We start from the raw sequence: 22,654 nt of genomic DNA, 5'->3' as shown, positions 1-22,654 counted from the left end.
GGGGGCCAGAGTGGCAGTGAGGATCTCACCCTTGATTTAGACAGAGCCATATTCCGAATGGAGGAATTGGCAGTATAGTTTACACCGTTTGTCACTGTTTTTCCCCCTTCTATTACAGGATTTGGCCTTGCTCTTAACCTTCAGCCGTCAGTGATAATCATCGGGAAATACTTTTTGAAAAGGAGACCCATCGCCAACGGCCTTGCCATGGCCGGGAGCCCCGTAATGCTATCTACCCTTGCTCCTTTGAACCAGTTCCTCTTTGACAATTTTGGCTGGAGGGGCAGTTTCTTTATTCTTGGGGCAATTTTACTGAACTGCTGTGTGGCTGGTGCTCTCTTCAGGCCCATTGGAATGGCAGCGGACCCTGTTCAGAAACAAACCGTCAAGCAAGCCGAAAAGACTGTAAAAGAGCAGCCCAATAACAGCTCCGTTGAAATGGTCCCTCCCAGAGCTGTCAGTTTGTTGAGCGGAACAGAAGAGGAGGAGGAGGACAAAGACTGCTGTGAGAAGTTCAATAAGTACCTTGATTTCTCCCTCTTTAAACACAGAGGTTTCCTGATTTACCTGATTGGAAACGTGCTCATGTTTCTGGGATTTTTTGCCCCTATTGTTTTTTTGGCCCCTTACGCAAAGCACCTTGGCATTGATGAATACTCAGCAGCCTTCCTCCTTTCTATCCTTGCAATAGTCGACATGATCGCCAGACCCACCACTGGAATTATTGCCAACAGTAAATGGGTGAGGCCAAAGATCCAGTATTTTTTCAGCTTTTCAATTGCTTTTAATGGTGCCTGCCATCTCCTGTGCCCCTTAGCCACAGGCTACACGGGTCTAGTCATATACTCCGTCTTTTTTGGCTTGGCCTTTGGTATGGTTTGTGCCATGCTCTTTGAAACCCTCATGGACCTCGTGGGAGCTGCGCGATTCACAAGTGCTGTTGGCCTTGTCACCATAGTGGAGTGTTGCACGATACTTCTTGGACCACCTATTGGAGGTGAGCATGTTTCTATACTATAACTCTAGTGACATGTCAGCTTTTGATCTAATTCTGAGATTGGTACTGAGACAAATACAGGTTGCAGAGGGGTGGGGCTAACTTCATTTTCTCCATTTCAATCCCGCTTTGTTTGGGTTTTTTTTTTTAAAGTAATTTTGTGTAGAGTAATAAAGGTAATAGATTTGTCCTCCATGATTTCTCTTAGTGAGGATTTAGCAACATTAAAAACAAAAAGATCATCTCTCATGTGTTCGTTCCTTGGACCTGAACCTGCATATGTCCCATATATAAAAATTCCCATTGAAACCGACAGTTGTGTGTGTGACACAGATGCAGGCTGAGGCTTTTAAGCGCCATCCGTCAAACACGTAGGTGTGTAAGTGGCTTTACGCAAAGAGACTACTCATATATGTAAACTTAATCACATGCATAAGTGTTAACAGGCCAGGGTCTCTATCTTGCAGAGCATTGACTGCTTAAGGCCATCATCCAGCACATGGTTAATTTTAAACATGATAATAATCCCATTGAAATGCCTTTGCTGAATCGAGCCCCCTGGATCTTAGCTGATGTTTTTTTTGTTTGTAAGGACACAATAGGTCCATGTTGCCACAGATGTGTATGCTTTTAATTTCTGTGCAGCTGTACATTCTGGCCTTAAAGGAACTCGGCACGCTTCCATTTATAGATTTTCATCCTCTCAGCTTGGCCAATGGCATTCCAGCTGTAAAGACTGTAGTGAAGAAAACGGGCTGTTTTTTAAAAGAAAAAATCATTTATTTTGAATAGATTTGAGAATTTTTGCTTCTCCTTCTTACAGTTTTAAAAAATATATAATATATTCCTAAAATATTTGACAAAATAGAAAATAAATATGATCGCAATCTGGGTGCCTTTATTCTTTTCTCATGTGTCACATGAAAAACTTGAGTTTGTGTGTTATCTTCGACTGCAAGCAGTTCAGTGCAGGGACCTATGTTATTGTGAAGTGCCTAGCACACTGCTAAGTGCTAGATCTATAGGGCAAAATTGTCAGCACTGACCAGCTTTGTCACAGGGTTTCCTCAGATGCTGCTTTCCCTCTGTTCTCAAGCACCATATTACAATTTATTGCACTACAAGATGATGATACAAAAACAACCCGTAACATCCCCAGATCAATACTGCAGGAAAGTTATGCGGCATCTCTGTGAATGTGATAGCACTCTTGGAAAGGGAGCGAAGCACCTAAATACCTTTGAGGCTGTGGGCCTACCTCCCACTGAAATAATGAATGAATAATGAATTAAGCACCTAAATATCACTGAGGATGAGGGCCCTAGATGTTAGCTAGTATTCAGAGTAAGAGTCCTAAATTGTTCACCGCTCTAAGTGCCACTCTGATAAAGGACTGATAATTTAAGATGACATCAAACAAAAACGAGGCCATTTGCTGTCAGTGGAAGGACATCTGGGGACCTCTTTTATGATTGTGACCCTCCATCTCACATACACGCTGAGAACCCAGTCTCCAATAGTCTGTCCTCTCATTGCACCTTCAGTACTTTTTGGCTTTGAAAGAACCAAAAAGTCCCACTTGTGCACAGCTTGCAAGTTGGTTGCAGTCACTGTGTGTGCTCCATCTGGTAAAGCAAACAGAGCGGCACTCAGCTTTATCAGCTCTCACTGGCCCCAGCCCAGTACTTGAACATACCTGTAACGAAACACGTGAGCGGTACTACTGAACGCAGCCTACTTCATAACCTCTAGCTTTAAGTTCATTCTCCTCAAGGGTCCATGCTAACAATACATGTTCAAACCTGCAGCAATGCCCAGAGTCATTTGGCAGGCAGTAGAAGGATTCTCCCATGAATAAATTTACCTTATATTGGGACATTATGTAGCATGTACTGTAAATTCCTTTCCCATCAAGGAGCAAACATATAATTATGTAATATAATTATTTAACACACTTTTCACCTCTCCGGGCCCATCATCAAACCTCATGTGGCCATGAGTTTGTATGTGACACCCAGCTGCCATTTATTCTGCATATATCGCTGGAATAGCAGAGGGTGGCGCAGGCGCGGAGGAGTGGCTTGCACCACACCCGCATGCTGGATAGGGTAACTGTCTGCTGCTAGTACCTTTACATGCGCTGAATGGCCGTCAACTTTTAACTAAGCTTGGTGTTCTGCAGGTATTTGTATATAAAACTGTTAAACTGTGATAGCGGCTTACAACCCAACTTTACGTGATAGTAAATCCCAGCACTCACAAGGGAAAGGTAGAGTTAATTTGGTTTTGAATGTCATAGGATAAAAAACTAAGAGCTGACTAAGCTTCGTTCTCTCACATTTTACAGAGCAATTTAATTCTTCCTTTCACTGTGTAGCTTACAGTGTGTGGCAGAAGCAGCTGCAGCCTCCTCTTTTCACACAGTCATTACATAGTTCATAGCAAATTGAAGGTTTTAAGGTGACTGTTTTCTAAGTTCTGTAATTTTTACGCAAGAGCTTAAGCTAATTGCCAAAGACTGCTAATGAGGCCAAAACAGTGCTGTGTAATAGTTAGTAATATTAGTTTTGGAGTATTTTTTTCATCATTTTAATAAGCAACAAATTTATTGGTTCTTTGGCATTTAATAACCCACTGCAGGGTTCTGCTTTAATGAACTAAGCAAATTGTTCCCTGTGTGTTTTATGGCTTTTCTTATTCACAAAGGAAAAGAGGCGAGACTATCCTACTGTTGAATTTGCCAATACTCTACTCATTAAAACCCTCATTGAAGCCTATTTAACAGACTTCCAGATCATCCTGATAACCAGGGAGGAAGAATTGCTGTAATTAGCCTTTGGTTGATGTTTCATGAGTAACATCCATAAGACAATATATTGAGAGCGGTGTACCAGGATATCTATAGAAGAAAGCAGATTGGTGACCAAAACCACTTGAAATAATAACTTCTGCAATCAGTAAATATGTTTAGTGGCCAAAAAATACCTAATTAGAGTCAGCATACTTTGGGATAATTAATCACCAGATTGTCAACAGATTAGTTGTCACTCAGGAAGTAATTAAAGGTTCCCCTTCTCAAAGAGAAAAAATGGTTTCAAAAAGTCAGAGCTTATATACAGCCTGTTAATTGCAAGAAAGAACTAAAAAGGCTGTGCTTGAGGTCAATCTTATTTTAATTAGGATTTGGGATGTTAAATTCAGTCCATATTGCCCCAATACATGGGCATTAATACTCAGCATCTCAGTCTCAACAAAGTTTGCATTATGTTACATTTGACATAATGGAGAACATTGACAGGTCAATTAAACCAAAGCTTTTCAATGTTTCCATAACTCCATTGCCAAGGCATTAACCTTTGAGATGAAACTGTCACATTTTCCCTGCCATTGAAAACAGCTGTAGGTTGTGGTGTTGTAGCTGTGCTGATCCCAGGATACTAGAGATGCAAAGTGGATGAGGTAATAGCTTTTATCGAACCAGCTTCTGTTGGTGAAAGAGACAAGTTTTCGAACTTATACAGGTGACCTGAAGAACAGCTCTGTGCAAGCTTGAAAGCTTGTCTCACTCACCGACAGAAGTGGTTCAATAAAAGATATTACCTCACACACTTTGCCTCTCTAAATGAAAATGGTTAACATTGACAGCACCCTCTTTGCTTTCCCTGCAACTAATGTTACACGTTCTATGGAAAGCCCTTTCGCCTCTAGTTCACCAGTTCCAGCCCAGGCACGGCTGGTAATGACTGAACGTCATTGCCACCTGATTGCTGTTTAGTGAATTGGTGGGTCTCCGTCCCATATCTTAATGGCCAGATGTGGCCAGGCCACTGTCACAATTATCTGCAGCCCCAACAGAGAGGCTGGGGACTGACTCAGCTAGGTGGACCTTATTCATCCCGTGCTTAATCCAAAGACCATTAAAATCAATGGAAAGACTCCCATTGACTTCAGTGGCCTTTGGATCAGGTGATTCTTGCAGTTGAAGGCAGAGCCATGATGGCAATGGTGATGGAGAGAAGCTGGTGCTGCCAATTTGGTACTGTGCACAAGCCCTAAATTCACTTAATAGCACAAAAATATCTGTTAATAAAGAATTATAATATTTTATTATATAGTTCTATTTTTCATGTGCATAAGAAAGGCCTCCATCACTCAAAGACTTAAGCAAGGGTTAACATTATGCAGTATGAATAGTTTCATTGACTTCAATATGATACTCACAGGACGTGAAGTTAAGCATATATTAAGCCTTTGCAGGATCAGAGCCTAAGTTATTAGAAAGTACAGAAAATATCCTATTCTGCGCTACAATCACAGTGTTCAGAAACGGAAGCCACCATAGATATTTTGATTTTTGCCTTCACATCTAAACTATGTCTAAACTATGTTTCTGTTTTGCAATTCACAGGAACACTGATAGATACTTTTGGAGATTACAAATACATGTTCATTAAATGTGGAGCTGTGATGGTCTTAGCAGGAACATTCCTGTTCATCATGAATTACTACAATTACCGTATGCTGGCGAAAGAGGAGAGGGAAAGAAAAGTGACAGAAGAGACCGTGAAGGACAACAAACATATAAGGACAGAAACAGAGGATGGAAATATCTGGGCCAAAGAAAAGATGCAGGATGGTCCGGAGGTGGAACCTTTGACAGACGAAAAAGAGGGACTAAAAAAAGAAGTGAATGGCAAAAGTGAAGTCTAAGCTTGTTTTAACAGGTTGACTGGGAAATTGCTTTTTGTGTTTCTTAAATTGACTGTAACAATGACATGACTTTAGATGTCTAATTCTGCATTGATACTGCTCTATTTCTACTCTTTGCTTTGCCTAGGAAAAGCCTAAAGGAAAGAAAAAAAAGTCTAGCTTCTTATGAAGTGCTGGCACATACAGTGCAATACCCGTTCCTATATTGTTGGAGGGCTGCATCGTTTTTCTTTAGCTATTTCCTGTTACCAATAGGGATCTTAAAAGCATCCAGCCCCCACTCTGCTCTTAGGCCTGCTCCAATGTCCATGAAAGGCTATGAGCTAGGAGTGCGATTTCCCTGCTTGCGTACGCAGACTCGGGCTGGCTCTCATTGAGCTAACGTGAGTCTAAGTAGCCGTGTAGCTGTGGTAGCATGGGGAGCAGCAGCAGAGATCTGGATAAGCTGAACGGAGTACACACCCACCAGTTTTAGGCAGGTTTGTACTCAACATGGCTCAGCCATACCTCCACTGCCCCCACCCTGACAGGCTGACATGGCTACACTGCTATTAATGCTCATGCTAACCCAATGACAGCTAGCGGAAGTATGTGTACACCAGCAGGGGAATCACACCACTCGCTCGTAGTGTAGATGTAGCTGAAGTCAATGCAAAACCTTCCACTGGCTGCAGTGAGCTTTGAATTAGATCGTATTAGAGAGGAATATTCCACTGCGACGAAGTGGGTATTCACCCACGAAAGCTCATGCTCCAATACGTCTGTTAGTCTATAAGGTGCCACAGGACTCTTTGCTTCATTTAAGTACTGTCATTATGGGCCTGATCAGTGTCCAGGGAAACCAACAGCAAGGCTCCCGTTGACATCAGTGTGTATTGGATCAGGGCTCAAGGACCTATCGGGAAGGCTTAAATGCCACCCTCATTTAGCCGCTGCACTTTTACTAATGCACCTTCATCACAGGGAAAATTAACTAGGCTTAATACCAATCACCTTCATTTTGAAGCCATGCTTGGTTTAAAGATTCAGCTTGAATTGAAGCCTTGGCTTCTAACAAGACAGTATGCGCCGGTACGTGGTTGTGTGTGTGCAGTACCTGATAGGCCACGTGGTCTTGTGGACTGAGCACAGGATCTGGAGCCAGGCTGTCGCCAGCTCTAGTGCTAGCTTGACCAATGACTTGCTGTAGGGCCTTGGGAAAACGGCTCTGAGTCAAATCCACAGGCGCCATGAGCAGAGTAACTTAACAAAGGTGAAATTCACCCTGTGTAGAGGACCAGCATGAGCCTGTGCACCACTTAAGCGTTCAAGAAAAGGGCAAAAGTTAATTCCATCAACGTCAATCAACAGAAAAAACTTAAGTGGGAACAACTGGAGTCCTGCAATGACTTACACACAGGGGCGTTGGGAGCCATTGAACCAAACTGTAAACCCTGTATATAATGGAAACCACTTCAAGCTTACACATATGCTTAACTTTACTCCTGGCTAGTCTTCAATGAGACAAGTCACGTGAATAAAGCTAAGCCTGTGGGTTCGCAGGATCAAGGCCACTGGCTTCCATAGAGTTTCACTCATCCTCAACGGTCCTATGTATCTGTTTCCCCAGCCACATGTTTTCCCATCAATAAACTGCAGATAATAACAACAGGGAGTTGTGAGGGCTCATTAGTTAAAGCTGTAAAGGTTTGTATAAACACCAACACCCAGATCCTAAGCGGTATTTAGGCACCTAACTCCTATTCCTTTCACTTGGCATTAGGCACCTAAATACCATTGAGAACCTGGGCCTAAGTATTATTAATGACTTCCTAGCTCACTGCAAATATTGGAGAAAAATCATATCTCGTAGCTCTGTCATCTGAGAACAGTATTTAATTAAACCCCAGGTACAGACTGCGTACAGCTTAGCTGTGAACGAAGGCTTTTTACAAATGAACCTTTCTATGGACTCTGCTGCCCTTTAAACATAGGTCAGAACTGTAGGTTCCTCCACAGGACTCAGGGCTGTGCAGTGGGGTTGAAATGCTGTTTCCATTGAAGTCAGTGGGGCTAGGATTTCATCCTTAGGCACTATCTTGTGTTTGTTGTGGACAGCACCTCCCGGCAACATTGATTTTTTTTTTAAATACTCGTTATCACAGTCATGTAAATATGAACGAAACTATTCCAAACTAATGGCGTTGATGGAGGTGCCAGAACATTTCCTGACAGCACATGTCATTGGGAAGCTTTAAGCTATTCAATAAAGCTCTTTAAAAAAAAAAACCATTGTAATTGATTCAATGTCAGTTTGCGAGGATAATGTTGTGCTTTCCCTTTGTTAAGTCTGGTGATAGCATCACATACAGTAGTATCCATTCCAGCTACATATAAGTAGGAGTATAGATTGCTGCAAACAGAGGGGGGACTAAGCCTCATCCTTTTCCACTCTAAAAGCCAGTGGAACTCAGGGTAACACTGAGGCGAAGAGCAAAGCAGGATTCATAGCGGGATTGGATGTTTATATGGACAACCAGAATATAGAGCATTATAGCAGTAAATATTAAGACTAAACAAGAGTTTGAGCAGGGATATAAACCTTCCTGCCCCAGGGCATAAACCAGCCACTAATTACTGAGGGTCAGCAGGTTATTCCATACCTGTATACAGCTGGGCTTAATGTACCGCCTTCTGAAACAGCTGGTATTGGACATTATCAGTGAGAAGCTAGTGCTCTAGAGAGACCCTTGGGCTGATGCAGTCTGGCTGTTCCTAAGTGCACCCCTAGTTTTTAAAATTAATGGGTTTTTTTAATGTAGCTGGGTGGAGTGGAGATGAGTTCCATCTGATATTGCATGAACACCTGATAGATTTGCCTTTGCCCTCAATGGGAACGAGATTGTGACCCTGATTCCTAGCCCATTGAACCGAATGGAAGGATTTCCCTTGACTTCAATGGGCTTTATAGCAGCCACAATGATCTTAACTGTAGCTTTTTCGAAGAGGAAATATTTTACTCCTTGGTTTAAGTGATACAGCTTCTCCAGACTACACCGTCTCTTCCATTTGTTTCTGCAAGCATCACCGGGTCTAACACTGACTTGCTTCTTGCTAGCTGTGATCCCTGATGTATTTAGAAACCTTGGGGTCTTTAATCTCCTTTTGATGCATGTGCATAACTCTTGTTAGCGTTAATGGCAGCGAAACAAACAGAACAAAAGACTTTCTTGTCACCATGCCTGTTGCTCAGCTCTTGGTGGAATGTTAATTAAACCAAACCCATATGCAATTCAGGTAATGTCCTAACAAGATTATTATGAACGTGCTTGCCATGTACCTGCCAATCACGATACGGACACTGTGCAACTGACGCAAGTAGACCAGCAACCTGCGTCAGCTGCACAGCATCTATATCATGATTTAATAATGGGCAGGAAATAAACCTTAATTTACTGTATAAGGACTAAGTATTTATTATTAACAGTTTGGCCATGCAGAACTCCACTCGGAGCATGGGGGAATCGCATGGTTTTGGTTGTGCCTTAAAAAATGTACCTAATCTGGAATATTACAGCTAACCTTTGCTCCTGCTTTTCAACTCTGATGTCACTCATATTCCAGACAGACTAAACCAAGATGGTTATCACAACACATGCAGTGGACATGTCAAAAAAATAAAACACCAACCTGTATTTTTGCACGTGTTCTCTGATCTATATATATTATGTGGGCCAGGATTTCCAAATCTAAATCAAGCATTCACTATCAACCCTCACATGTTTTATCTTCCATTAATAGGTACAACCCAACAGGTTAAATAATGTCTCAACCTCTTCATAAAGAGTTGCCCAGAGAAACGTTATGACATATTGAAAAGGTCATTTACAGAATGGCTTAATAAAATCAGATGAATACTTTAGTATGAAAAAAAGCAGAACCATAATCTCTCCTAGCAAGGCCTGGAACAGTCTACTGGCCTTCACAGAAATAGCCAAAGCATAATACTCACTGTATTTTTCTTTTGATACCGCTTGTCTTGATCAAGGTCAGCTCATTCTTCTAATCATTTTCTGTCACTTGTAAGGTGTTTTTATATATATTATTCTGCTGTAACTATTTTAAAAGTTAGAAGACCCGTCACAATTCAGTAACAAATATTCTGCGGTATGTAAAACTAACATACCAAATACACATCAGGTACCAAGAGAGCCATCTGCTCGCTCTCCTCCTTAGCTGGGTCAGTACACATGACCCTGCAAGCCTATGACATAAGGGGATTGTAATTCAAGCACATTTTATTGGCATAATTTTCAGTTTTTGCCCTGCTGATTCCTCCCCCTTTTGGACATGCAGCTGGTGGCAGGGGAAAGAACGGACATGTCTCCACCTTGAAAACAGACCGTTTGGGTATCTAAAGTGGCATGGGCTAAATTTAAGCTGACCCAGTAGTTGTGTTGAAGAGCAGAGCTTCTGGAATACAATTCTTTGCAAGATATTAGGTGGAATCTTAGTCCTAGTGAAGTCAGAGGCAAAATTCTCATTGACTTCAGTAGTGGCAGGATCTCACCAGCTGTGCCTTCTCTTCCTCTAAAAGCTTCTGCGTTTAAATAAGATCCTTGTAGGCCAGCAACTCATGGATGCCTCCTGCTTATCTCTCACTTGTCAGCCTGAACCAACACCAACCCTAGAATACCTGCTCCCGCTACCACACCAAGTATCATCAGCTTCATCAGATACAGCATCCAAATTCTCCTTGATGAAGAACTGGGGAAAGATGAGGATCCATCCTCCTTCTCTTTAATCTAGTTCTTCTGGGACAGAATTCAAAGTCTGCTGGCACCAGCGTGAGTCTTTTCATTTACTGCGCTAGCCTAGCACTCCTAATTGCATGCTGTCTCCTTGATGTCGTTGAAAGCGGCTGAGAATCATCTCCGGTGGATCTGATAACAAGGGCTCCACTACAACAGGGCTGCTTTCATATCTCAGCCTCTCACCAGCTCCCATCAATCTGTTCACTCTAGGAACAATTGGTTAGATCCTCAGCTGGCATAATGCAGCATAGCTCCACTGAAGTCAATGGACATAATGCTGATTTACCCCAGCTGAGAATCGGCACCATGAGTTAATGAAACTCCAAAAGAAGCTTAATAAATGTGTTGTAAATAAAAATAACACTACTACAGACAGTAACATTTCTAATGCAGATAAATAAACATATCCATATGTGGAAAGCATAAATAAACTTATAAATCTTAATGTTAGCACAGCACACGTGTACAACAGGCTGTCAGTATGTTTAATAACAAGTTCCTTATGTCTTAATAACTCTCCTTAGGTTAATCCACCAGTTCTCTCATAATTTCCTTCAAGCTATATTATTTCTTTATTACTTGGGCTGCTCCTTAGTCCATATTTATGTTGTTTCTGTAAGATTACAACACCATTTCTATCATCTGAGAGGCCAGCATGTGTTAATATAGTCATTAGGTCTAAATTAACTTTCTGAATGACTGTTCCCCGGCTCTATAAGGATTTGATGCTACAAAGTGCGGAACACTCTGATTTTAACCCAGCAAAGCTTTTAAGCATATGAGTAGCCCCAGTGATATTGACTCGTGTGTTTAAAGTTAACCATATGCATAAGTGCTTTGCTGAATTGGGGCCAGAGTGTTCAGCACCTGGCAGCATCAATCCTTAAATTGGGCTGCCAAAGACAATCGCCGCAAATAAACTTTCATCGGCTCATTTTGCAGTTGTTGAAATTGAAAGTGTTGTAATGAGAACCATCCTTTGGAGTGTGCTCTTGAGAAGCAATGCACTCTGTGTGTGCATCTAATTTGGTGATTTGGATGGCAACTCGGACACACAAATCATATTTACATGCGTGCTCAAATCTGGAAAGCATCTGTGAATGCAAGTCAAGAGGAACGAATGTTGGTTAATAAACCTACATAACAGGCACATGGGAGTATGATTGAGATTTTAGATGTGCAGGGATGGTTTTCAACCCATTTCACTTGAGGTCAAGTACTAGACATACATTTTGCATTAAATTAACTTGTAACCGTATGGAAAGTGTGTTGCTCAGACACTCACGGATAGCTTGGGGTTTTAAAAGAATCCTTATTTTGTTGTTTAGCCAAAAAGTCCCTTTTATGTAGCAAAAATCCAGGCCAGATGGCAAAAATCATATCCATGAAACATTCCTTGAAGAAACAGAAGCAAAGAAATCACTGTGGAAGATTTTTCCTGTCCCTCTGCTACTGCAATGGCCCTGTCAAGGACTTCCAGGCAATTCTCATGGGGTTCACTCCCATTTGTTTTAGGTCACAGAAGCCGGGCAAGCTGAGACCATGAGGTGGCACTAGCTCTACTCCGCAGCCTGCTCTATTGTTTTTAGAAACTGACAGCTGTTTCACAGGAAGGCCTGACCTGCACCGCCTATGGGTTTGTAACAGAGCTGGATGAAGCTGTGCAGTTGCTTTCAGATTTGCTTCAGTTGGCCCAGAGCTGAAGACGAGCTCCGTGTAAGCTCAAAAGCTTTGCTCTCTCCCCAACAGAAGTTGGTCAACACAAGATATTACCTCGCCCATCTTGTCTCTCCAATTGCTTCAAAGAGAGCTCCTCACACAAACTGAGAGGTGCAAAACTTCAATATCTCAACATTTCCTCTCCAATCAATTACACCTCGTTAGATGCAAGAGAATGCCTGAGCGATCCCTTTTCTCCATTAACAATTCTATTCTTTATCGCAGCCTAAGAGAGAACCACAGCACAAGTAATGCTGGCTAATTTGGTGTAATTTATAACACTTTAGAGATGCTCTTAGACTTAGATTCATTCCATGTGTTACCTTGTAATTTACAGCCCCCCTCCCCATTCCCTTACACATTGCCTCTGAATTTGACCCACTGAATCTAATGCAATGGAAGGGACCCCAGCTGGCTGAATTCTACACTGATGGGCCAAAATGAAGGGCCGTAACAAGATAAGCAACTACCAGCAGAGTACAAAATTGCATTAGTGAGAGTAGGCTAATCTCTACGTTTACACTTGATTATAGTTTCTTCCTGTTCCTTAATCTATGAGCTACTCTGACTTGGGTTCCTTCATTTCCCCAGCAGTATATGGGGGATTGAGTCGAAGGAAGTGTATGTTAGTCAGAGTATAAAGTAGTGTGATGGAGCCTAATTTACTCAAGTGGACACACTGCCTCTGAATTTGGCCCTGCTTCGCTCAGGCTTTGTTGACACTGTAATCAAAGCTGTGACTGTAGCTCATGTAGACCTTATCCAGGCTAGCTTCCATCTAGTCAACTTGTTTAAAATAGCAGTGATGATGTGGCAGCTGAATTTTTCACACCCCTGAATGCCACAGCTATGTCAACCTAACATTGAAGTGGAGCCCAGGCCTATATCTGCTAGTGCCGTGGTTTGGTGAGCACCAGAGATACAGGGCCTAACCCTGCAGCCTTTGCTCACATGACTTGCCAGAGATGCAGGATTGGACCACAGACTTTACAGCAAGAAGGAACATTAGATTATCTAGTCTGACCTCCTGCATGTCAGAGGGCCTCAAATTTCATCCGGCGATACGTGTATTGAGCCCGTTAACTGAGCTAAAACATATCTTCCACAAAGAAAGCCAGTGTTTAAAGGTAATTTACTTCCTAGGTTTTTTATGTTTTCTGTTGCTAGGGAAACCTGTCTTAAGCAAAATGCCAGCCAAGATGCAGTCAAGGGTCGACAGTTAACAAAATGGTTAAGCAAGACTTGTGGAGAAAGCACAGGTGGCTGCAGTTTCTGATTCTTCTTCAAGTACTGTCCCTATGGGTGCTCCATTGTAGGTGCACGTGCTTTTCCTGGGGTGCTGATCGGAGAACTTTGGTAGCATAGACTCATAGACTTTAAGGTCAGAAGGGACCATTATGATCATCTAGTCTGACCTCCTGCACAATGCAGGCCACAGAATCTCACCCACCCACTCCTGTAACAAACCCCTAACCTATGTCTGAGTTACTGAAGTCCTCAAATCGTGGTTTAAGGACCTCAAGGTGCAGAGAATCCTCCAGCAAGTGACCCGTGCCCCATGCTGCAGAGGAAGGCGAAAAACCTCCAGGACCTCTGCCAATCTGCCCTGGAGGAAAATTCCTTCCCGACCCCAAATATGGCGATCAGCTAAACCCTGAGCATATGGGCAAGACTCACCAGCCAGCACCCAGGAAAGAATTCTTTGTAGTAACTCAGATCCCAACCCATCTAACATCCCATCACAGACCACTGGGCATATTTACCTGCTAATAATGAAAGATCAATTGTCAAATTAATTGCCAAACTCAGGCTATCCCATCATACCATCCCCTCCATAAACTTGTCAAGCTTAGTCTTAAAGCCAGATATGTCTTTTGCCCCCACTTCTCCCCTTGGAAGGCTGTTCCAGAATTTCGTGTCCATTCAGCCGGCTTCTGGTTTTGTAAATAAAAAGGGTGTGCGTTTGCCATTGGCTATGAACACCTGTGAATGTTACAGAGCTAAATTAGAGACTAGGAAGGGGAGGGCTTTTTAGCAGCCCACTCACAAACAAAAATAAATCTATTTGTGCTCCTTTTAATGTAGGCAACTGTTGAGTGACTCAAATCCAAAAGTTCCATAACAAAGCTGAATAGAAGAGATATTAGTTATGTTAAACAGCTTCTTCTATGTACCTCCATAGCCTAACCAAATGTATATTGGCAATACACAGTCATTTTGTGTAGTACTATGTAGCTGTTGTACAAGAGACTGTCCAACAAGGCCATTTTTTTTTTGGCAGTTGACACCAGATTTCTTTGGCTGCATTCAGAAATTGCAGGTTTATAAGAATTAGCTAAGGTGGGACTGTCATGCCATGCAGCAGTGACATTAACATTGATTATAAAATATGAGCAGGCAGAGTTAGACACACCAGAAACCAGTGTGAGTGTTTAAATGTATAGTATACATCAATGTCAACATAGCCTTCCATAACGGCAGGATATCTCAGGAATAAAAGCCGTATTTGCCATACACTGCTACCGATCTATCTACCATGGCATTTATAATGGGTATAATTTAATTACTATTTATATTTGATGGCATCAAAGTGGATACAAATGACACCAAAATCATACTTGGCATGTCGTGTGATATCACATTATTGGCAGGTGTCGACATTTTATGTTACATTTATGAGCAATGGGACGATGACACATTTTTCCATGTGCCGTTTTAAGTGAAGTTCAGATTAATGCTTTTCCAAGCCAGCCCTGTTCCTGATGCCCTGCTGTCTTGCCTTTACATATTCTATTCTATATAGCTTCTTATACCACGCTCATCACCATAGGATCTAAGATGGGGGTGGGAAAACTACGGCCCACAGGCCACGTCTGGCGCATCAGACCTTTTAATCTGGCCCTCAAGCTCCCACTGGGGAGCGGGGTTGGGGGCTTGGGCTGCTCTGTGTGTGCCATGGCTCCGTGTGGCTCCCGGAAGCAGCGGCATGTCCCCCCTCTGGCTCCTACATGTAGAGGCATCCAGGGGGCGCCACATGCTGCCCCCACCCCAAGCGCCAGCTCTGCAGCTCCCATTGTCCGGGAACCACAGCCAATGGGAGCTTCAGGGGCGGCGCCTGCAGACGGCAGTGCGCAGAGCCGCCTGGCTGTGGCTCCACTTAGGAGCCAGAGGGGGACGTGCCGCTGCTTCCAGGAGCTGTTTGAGGTAAGCACCGCCTGAAGCCTGCACCCCTGACCGCCTCCTGCGCCCCAACCCCCTGCCCCAGCCTTGATCCCCCTCCCGCCCTCCAAACCCCTTTGCCCCAGCCTGGAGCACCTTCCTACACTGCAAACCCCACAGCCAGCCCCACCCCAGAGCCCTCACCCCCAGCCGGAGCCCTCACCCCCTCCCACACCCCAATCCCCAATTTCATGAGCAGTCATGGCCTCCCATACACAGCGCGGCTGGAGCGGCAAAGCAGGGGAGCGAGGGGGAGAAACAATGGCGCGGCCGGCAAAACGGGGAAAACAAAACAAAAAACCCTACAGGGCGGCCGGAGCCAGGGGACTCCCTGTGCTGCAGAGTGGGCGCCCGGTCTAATGGGGGGGGGACGGGGAGGAAGCATGGGGGAGAGAGGGAAGGGGGGCAGCCAGCGCTTCAGCCATGCCACCCTAGGTTTGGGCAGAATGCCGTCCCGTAGAATCTGTCGCCCCAAGCCGAGCTTGCTCAGTTGGTGCCTGGAGCCGGCCCTGTCTCCCAAGGGGGGAGAAGTGTGTGCACTGGAGTGTTGTTGTTTTGTTACACACACACACACACACACACACACACACACACACGCACACGCGCACACGCACATGCACACACACACACACACCCCTCTTTGTTAGCGAAGGCAGGTCAAAGAAATGCACCTTGCACTTGAAGTGGAAAGTGGTGAGGTTTGTGATGGTCCCTCGTTCCTGTGGGAGTTCATTCACAATGTCAGAGCGGCCCCTGAGAAAACGTAGTCTACTAGCTTTGTCCTAATTGTAGCAATTCTTTTTGTGCCGAAGTAGTGAAGCAGGTGACCACGGTCCCCAGCCTGGAGCTTTGGGCTCTATGACATATCCTGGGCTTTGAGCACTTTGAAGATAAGGACTGAAGCCTTGAATGTGATTTGATATTCTATGGGAAGCCAGTATAGAGAGTAGCGGACAGGTCTGATGTGTTTGCAGTAGCCTGTATGATGAGGGGAGACACTGCAGTGGTCTGTACCAGCTGGAGTTTCCTCTGCGTGAAGGCTTCATGCCCAGATACATCGCTTTTCTGTAGTCCAGCCACGAGGTGATGCAGGTGTGAATGATTGAGGCATGGGCATCATTTCCCAGGACAGGATAGAATCCCCTTGCTAGTCAGAGAGGCTAGACAGTATTAATAGCGAATACTGTCCTGTGAGAGCTCAGCATCAGGAAGGAATTCAAGAGCACACCTAGGCTGTGGACTGAATCCACCAATTGCATGCCTGTGCCTTTAACCAAATGTTACTGCACTGCGTCTGAAAGCTCTTCAAAATGCTTTCCCCTGCCCACCAGCATAATGTCTGGCTTGCTCAGCTTCAGCTTCAACCAGCTGTTCTTCCTCCACGAGCTGATCTCATCTGAGCATAGGGCTGTCCTGGTGGTAGTGACTTGTGGTGAAGGATAAGTAGAGCAGCTGTGTATCACCTGCCGTATTGCTGACACTTAGCGTCCATGTCATCTCACCACTTCACCTACCGGCTACTTATAGATGTTGAAAAAGACCCGAGAGCTAAACTGGTCCTTGTGTGGTTCCACAAGTGCAGGGACTAGTGGTGGAAGTGCAGTTTCCCAGCACTACTCCTTGGGTGTGTCCATCCAGGAAGGACTCAAACCATGACCACTAATCATTTCCTCTGGGCACTGGGAGTAGCGGATTGGGGGGAGGGATAGCTCAGTGGTTTGTGCATTGGCCCAGGGTTGTGAGTTCAATCCTTAAGGGGGCCACTTAGTGATCTGGGGCAAAAATTGGTCCTGCTAGTGAAGGCAGGGGGCTGGACTCAATGACCTTTCAAGGTCCCTTCCAGTTCTAGGAGATTGGTATATCTCCAATTATTACCTTTATTAGATTCACTCCCCCTTTGCACTCCCATTGTGCCAAGACTAAAGCCCTTTTCTACCCTGGGAATTTGGTTTTGGCCTGGCCTACCCTTAAAATTTAGGTTGACATAGCTATGGTACTCAGTGTGTGAAAAATCAACTGCTGTGAGCACTGTAACTATTGGACCTTGTTGATGGAAGAAGACCTAGCTACCATCTCTCGGGGAGGCGGTTTCCTACAGCAATGGATAAACCCCTCCTGTCACTGAAGGCTGTGTCTACACTATTAGACTGTGCTAGCATTGCTAAGATGCCCTAGGTGCATTGCTAAGATGTAGAGTATATATGGCCTTTGTTATATTCATCAGTGTAGTTTCACTGGTTAGAAAACCTCACAAAGTTGCTATTACTACTGATGGCGCTAATCCCGTAGTGCGCTCTCTTTATCATGAAAGTTGAACTTAAAAATGTAGAATTATGTAAAAAAACAAAAACCCTGCATTCAAAAATAAAACAATGTAAAACTTTAGAGCCTGAAAGTCCATTCAGACCTACTTCTTGTTCAGCCAATCGCTCAGACAAACAAGTTTTTTTACATTTGCCGGAGATAATGCTGCCCACTTCTTATTTACAATGTTATCTGAAAGAGAGAACAGGCATTTGCATGGCACTGTTGTAGCCAGCGTCGAAGATATTTACATGCCAGATTCAGTAAAGATTCATGCTTCACCCACCATTCCAGAATTCATGTTTCCATGCTGATGAAGGGTTCTGCAAAATAACAATCCAAAACAGTGCGGACCAATGCATGTTCATTTTCATCATCTGAGTCAGATGCCACCAACAAAAGGTTGATTTTCTTTTTTGGTGGCTCAGGTTCTGTAGTTTCCACATTGGAGTGTTGCTCTTTTAAGACTTCTGAAAACATGCTCCACACCTTGTCTCTCTCAGCTTTTGGAAGGCACTGCAGACTCTTAAACCTGGGGGCAAGTGCTGTAGCTATCTGTAGAACTCTCACATTGGTATCTTCTTTGCATTTTATCAAATCCACAGTGAAAGTGTTCTTAAATCAAACATCATGTGCTGGGTCGTCATTCGAGACTTCCATAACACGAAATATGTGGCAGAATACAGGTAAAACAGAGCAGGACACAAACAATTCTCCCCAAAGGAGTTCAGTCCCAAATGTAATTAACGCATTAGTTTTTTAATAAGTGTTATCAGCATGGAAGCATGTTCTCTGGAATGGTGGCCAAAGCATGAAGGCGTATACGAATGGTTAGCATATCTGGCACATAAATACCTAGCAATGCCGGCTACAATAGTGCCATGTGAATGCCTGAGCGATTAGTTTTATTAAATTTTTTTGAGTTAATCGTGTGAGCTAACTGCGATTAATCGACAGCCCTACTTTTTGCACTTGCAGGTCGTCAGCACAAAGACTTCAAGCCAAAACGTTCTGCTTCGGAAGTGTTTGTCTCTCTACCAGAAGAGAGGGGAGTATCACTCTTTTTGATAGGCTATTCACCCCCAATTAGCATACTTTTCATTCTTTTCTCATCACATTCTATATATTTATGAGAAAAGACAATCATGCACGCATCAGTGAGCTTTATCTTCTGGATCTAATTCTGATTAAAACTGGCACATATTAAAGTTGTATTATATATTGCCTTCTCTTTCTCGTGCAATGCGAAATGATAGCTAGTGGCTGCTATCAGGGGGTGGATGTACTGCAACAGCTGAAATGAAAAAGTGAGGGTGGGGGGAATTTTCCTAGTCATGGCAGGGCTTGCATTCTCTTCCTGAGCAGATGACCCTCTCACATTTTTAATCTGTGTGTAACTCAGTATCAAGGCTGCTAATCAATGCCGACCATCCTTTGTATCAACACAACTCCAAAGGTTCTCAGACTGTCCATGATGGCCTTTCCCACATCCTCCTTACAACCCAGCATGTGTAATCAGCGCTTGGAAAACTTTTCTGCACAGTCTACAGCTCTGGAGGGAACTATTGAAGGCCCAATCATGGAAGAGGCGTGACGGAGGAAGAAATTTGCAAAATTCTCCCCGTTATTTCATCAGGGGTGGTTGGCTGACTCCTCCCCCTCACCCAATCCCCAGTGGATCATGGAGGAACAGCAGGTGGTTAGATCCACACGTGCCGTAGCCCCATCTCTGAGCCAACTCTTGGTTTGCACTGGCACCCCTCCCCTCAGGAATGCATCTATGAAGGAGCCATGCTGACAGAGCTTTCGCAGCTGATGACCTTCCCTGAAGGAACCCCTTGTCCTTTTCTCCTGAAAGATGGTCCAGAAGCTAGAGAGCTAGCCTGGGACTTGAGAGACCAGAGTTGTACCTCAGACATCCTGCATGACCTTAAGCCTCTCTGTGCCTCAGCTCCCCATCTGTAAAATGGGGACACCCGCACTGCCCTGTCCGTTTTTTGACTGGAAATTTCGGTCAAAAAGGGGACCTGACAGTATCCGGTCAGTAGTATAAACCGGACACCCAAAGTCTGGTTACTGCAGGTGGAGGAGGTGGGGATGTGCTGGGTCACGACCTGTGCCAGCTCCTACTCAGCCAGGGCCACCTCCTACCTGCAACAGGCAGCTGCAGCTCCCAGCCCCGGTTTCTGACCGTGGCAGGGGAGCAGGGAGAAGGGGGAAAAAACAGCAAGTGACAGGGAGGTAGGACGAAGAGGAGTGAATGGGGGATGGGGCCATGGGGCAAGGGGTGGGGTGTTGGGGGAAGAGGCGGGGCAGGATGGCGCCTCACTGGGAAGAGGTGGGGGCGGGGTGCTTCTGGTGCGCCTGCTGGAGTGCCCGGTTCTTAAGTTGGCAACCCCACCTCACAGGGATGGCAGGATAAATGCATGAAAAACTGTGAGGCGCTCAGATACTATGATCATAAGCCCATACATGTCCTTCAGGTGGATCGCTACATCCCACTGATGTGGATTCTGACAGCATCTTGGGGTACAGAGAAATCCAAACAATGACTGCACTCCAAGGAGAGTGGGGACAACCTATGAGTATTTATTCTCACAAGCATAGGGCAGTAGGGGACTGAAGGGGCTGCCCTATCGTTGTGTCCCCCCCTCAAAAATGTAGGGTTTGTTTCCAGCTCATGAGCTGAGATTTTTAACATGGATGTAGGCCTCATGTCTGAGGGATGAGATTTGGGATGGCACAGTCTTCTGCTGCTCTGTGACTGAGTTTTTGTAGCTCCCCAGCATTATTCTCACAAGCCAATCTAGTAAGAGTAAGGGGATTGTATATGGATGCAAAATGACTTAGTCTGTCAGGAAGGAATATATTTTCTCCTGTGTTCTCCACAGTGTGTGTCATTATTCTATCTGGCAATAGCGTTAGCAAGTTGATATGTTTAAGATGAATGAGTCTTTGCGTTTCATTCAAGAAGCTAATAAAGAAGATACATTTTCTCTTAATTACTTGTGGTGATAAATGAAGACCAGGAGCGAGACCTCCCTGTTGTGTTATGAGTGGGATAAAGCTTTGTGGGGCTTCTGAATGACGTGCAAACAAGTTATCCATTTTACCATCGTCAAACAGTGGCATATTCCGAGAGCTAGCTAGTTATAATGCCACTTACCCAGCGTGATTTGGGGTACCTCCATTTATGGTACCCAACATAGACTATCTTTAGGAGCCTGTTTTCACAGGGTGCATGCTCTTTTTCACTGAGCCACACTTTTGCTAAAGTGGCCTCTAATTCTGAGTACCCTTATTTCTGGGTCTATATCACATCTCTCTGGGTCAGTCTGGCCACCAGTGTTTAGCCATACAAGAGGTGTGCAGTGTTATAACTCATTAGCTCTTTGCTGGACGCTTAGCCTATATTTACTACTAATGTGTCATGACTAAGATTAGTAGCATATACCCATAAGGATGGGTTACTGAAGAGGAGGCTCTTGAAATATGCCCTGAATGTGGCAAGACTGATTTGCCTAATCTTCATTAGGTGCTCATTACACAGCTGACCCACCATTTAATCGTCGTTTAAACATCTACGTCATCTGAGGAAGACACCATGCAGTGCTAGGGTGACCAGACGAGAGGGAGAAAATATTGGGACATACGGGGAGGGGGAGGGGGTGTAACACACAAAAAAAAGCCGAGTGCTGACGGCAGAGCAGCGAGGGGGGGAAAAAAAAAGGCGAATGGTGCCGGCAGAGCAGCGAGAGGAGAAAAAAAAAAGGCGAATGGTGCCGGCAGAGCAGTGAGGGAAAATAAAAATAAAAATAAAATAATCTGAGTGCTGCTGGTGTAGCAGCAAGAGAAAAAAAACGCCGAGTGCTGCCAGCGGAACGAAATATCAGGACAAATTGCGTCCCAACCAAAGATCGATCGGGACACGGGACAAACACCTAAATATCGGGACGGTCCCGATTTTGTCGGGCTGTCTGGTCACCCTATGCCGAGCTCAAAGTCTACACTGCTAGCTAGCCCCATCGCTCACACTTTTCTATCCACTCTTGTCCTAAATTCTTCATAACGTATTAACTTTTCTGCAAGTAAAATATTTCTACTCGGTTTATTTTTAAAAATTTATAAATAATCAATTATAATACTTGAGTATTTAAGTAATTCGCTCAATGTAAAATTAGCCCAGTCATTTACAAGTTCGGATAAACTAAATGCAGGCACATTGAGTACAGTATAGCTACATTAAGGTATGAGACTGGCGGGATAATATTAAGTAATTCAGCCATTAAGTACTGCTTCCAGTTATAGGAGTCAGTGGTAATCACATGTAACAAGGATTAGGACAGTACTGTAACTGGATTGTAATTGCACCCTAACTACACTGTAGTTAATTTACTTGCCTTGTGAAGTGTAGCTAAAGCTAGTAATTAGGGCTGGTGATAATATAATGTACTGATTTTAATAAAAAATCATGGAAGAGGATAGTTCCTGGGGATTAATAACTTCCTGTGAAGAGCTGATAGCCTGAAGTTCAGCTGAGGGTTGTTAACTCCATCTGGTCATGGCTCCCTAGAAAATACCCTTGGCCAAGTTTGATATAAAGGGGAGCAAAGGAAAAATGTACGTGGATTTCCTTCATAGCTGATTCAGTTTCAGCTGCTATGTCTTGGGCGTGTCGATAGATATAATGCCCAGTTAACCAACCGAGTTTCTTCAATGATGTCTAAATATTCTAGTCAACTTATAAACACTATTTACATTCCAATATTTTGTATCCAATATATGAGTGTAGGGGCTTGTAGCCATATACTCTATTAAGGGGTGCCCATATTAGACTCAAGATGGATAGCTCAAATGCTAGTGCGTATGTTTTAGCCACAATATGCTTACAATGGTTGGGGTTTATGTTAGA

General features: G+C 44.0%; 1 protein-coding gene across 3 annotated transcripts in view; it reads left to right on the top strand.

Moving 5' to 3' along the window:
* The window catches only part of LOC120369527 (monocarboxylate transporter 2-like), a 59,367-nt gene extending 51,430 nt beyond the window's left edge, over positions 1–7,937 (top strand). For 2 of the 3 annotated variants that reach the window (XM_039482959.1, XM_039482958.1), the window contains exons 3-4: positions 119–997; positions 5,406–7,937. In XM_039482959.1, the coding sequence (XP_039338893.1) occupies positions 119–997; positions 5,406–5,707 (1,181 nt within the window). In that variant the 3' untranslated portion in view covers positions 5,708–7,937. The remainder of the gene's footprint in view (positions 1–118; positions 998–5,405) is intronic. The other variant, XM_039482957.1, reaches the window with a different exon arrangement.
* The last annotated feature ends 14,717 nt before the right edge of the window (positions 7,938–22,654 follow it).

This window comes from Mauremys reevesii, linkage group 7 (assembly GCF_016161935.1).
Source record: "Mauremys reevesii isolate NIE-2019 linkage group 7, ASM1616193v1, whole genome shotgun sequence".
In the NCBI taxonomy this organism is placed as follows: Eukaryota; Metazoa; Chordata; order Testudines; family Geoemydidae; genus Mauremys; species Mauremys reevesii.
The sequence above is the reverse complement of the archived record's forward strand: the minus strand, read 5'-3'. Positions and strand labels throughout refer to the sequence as shown.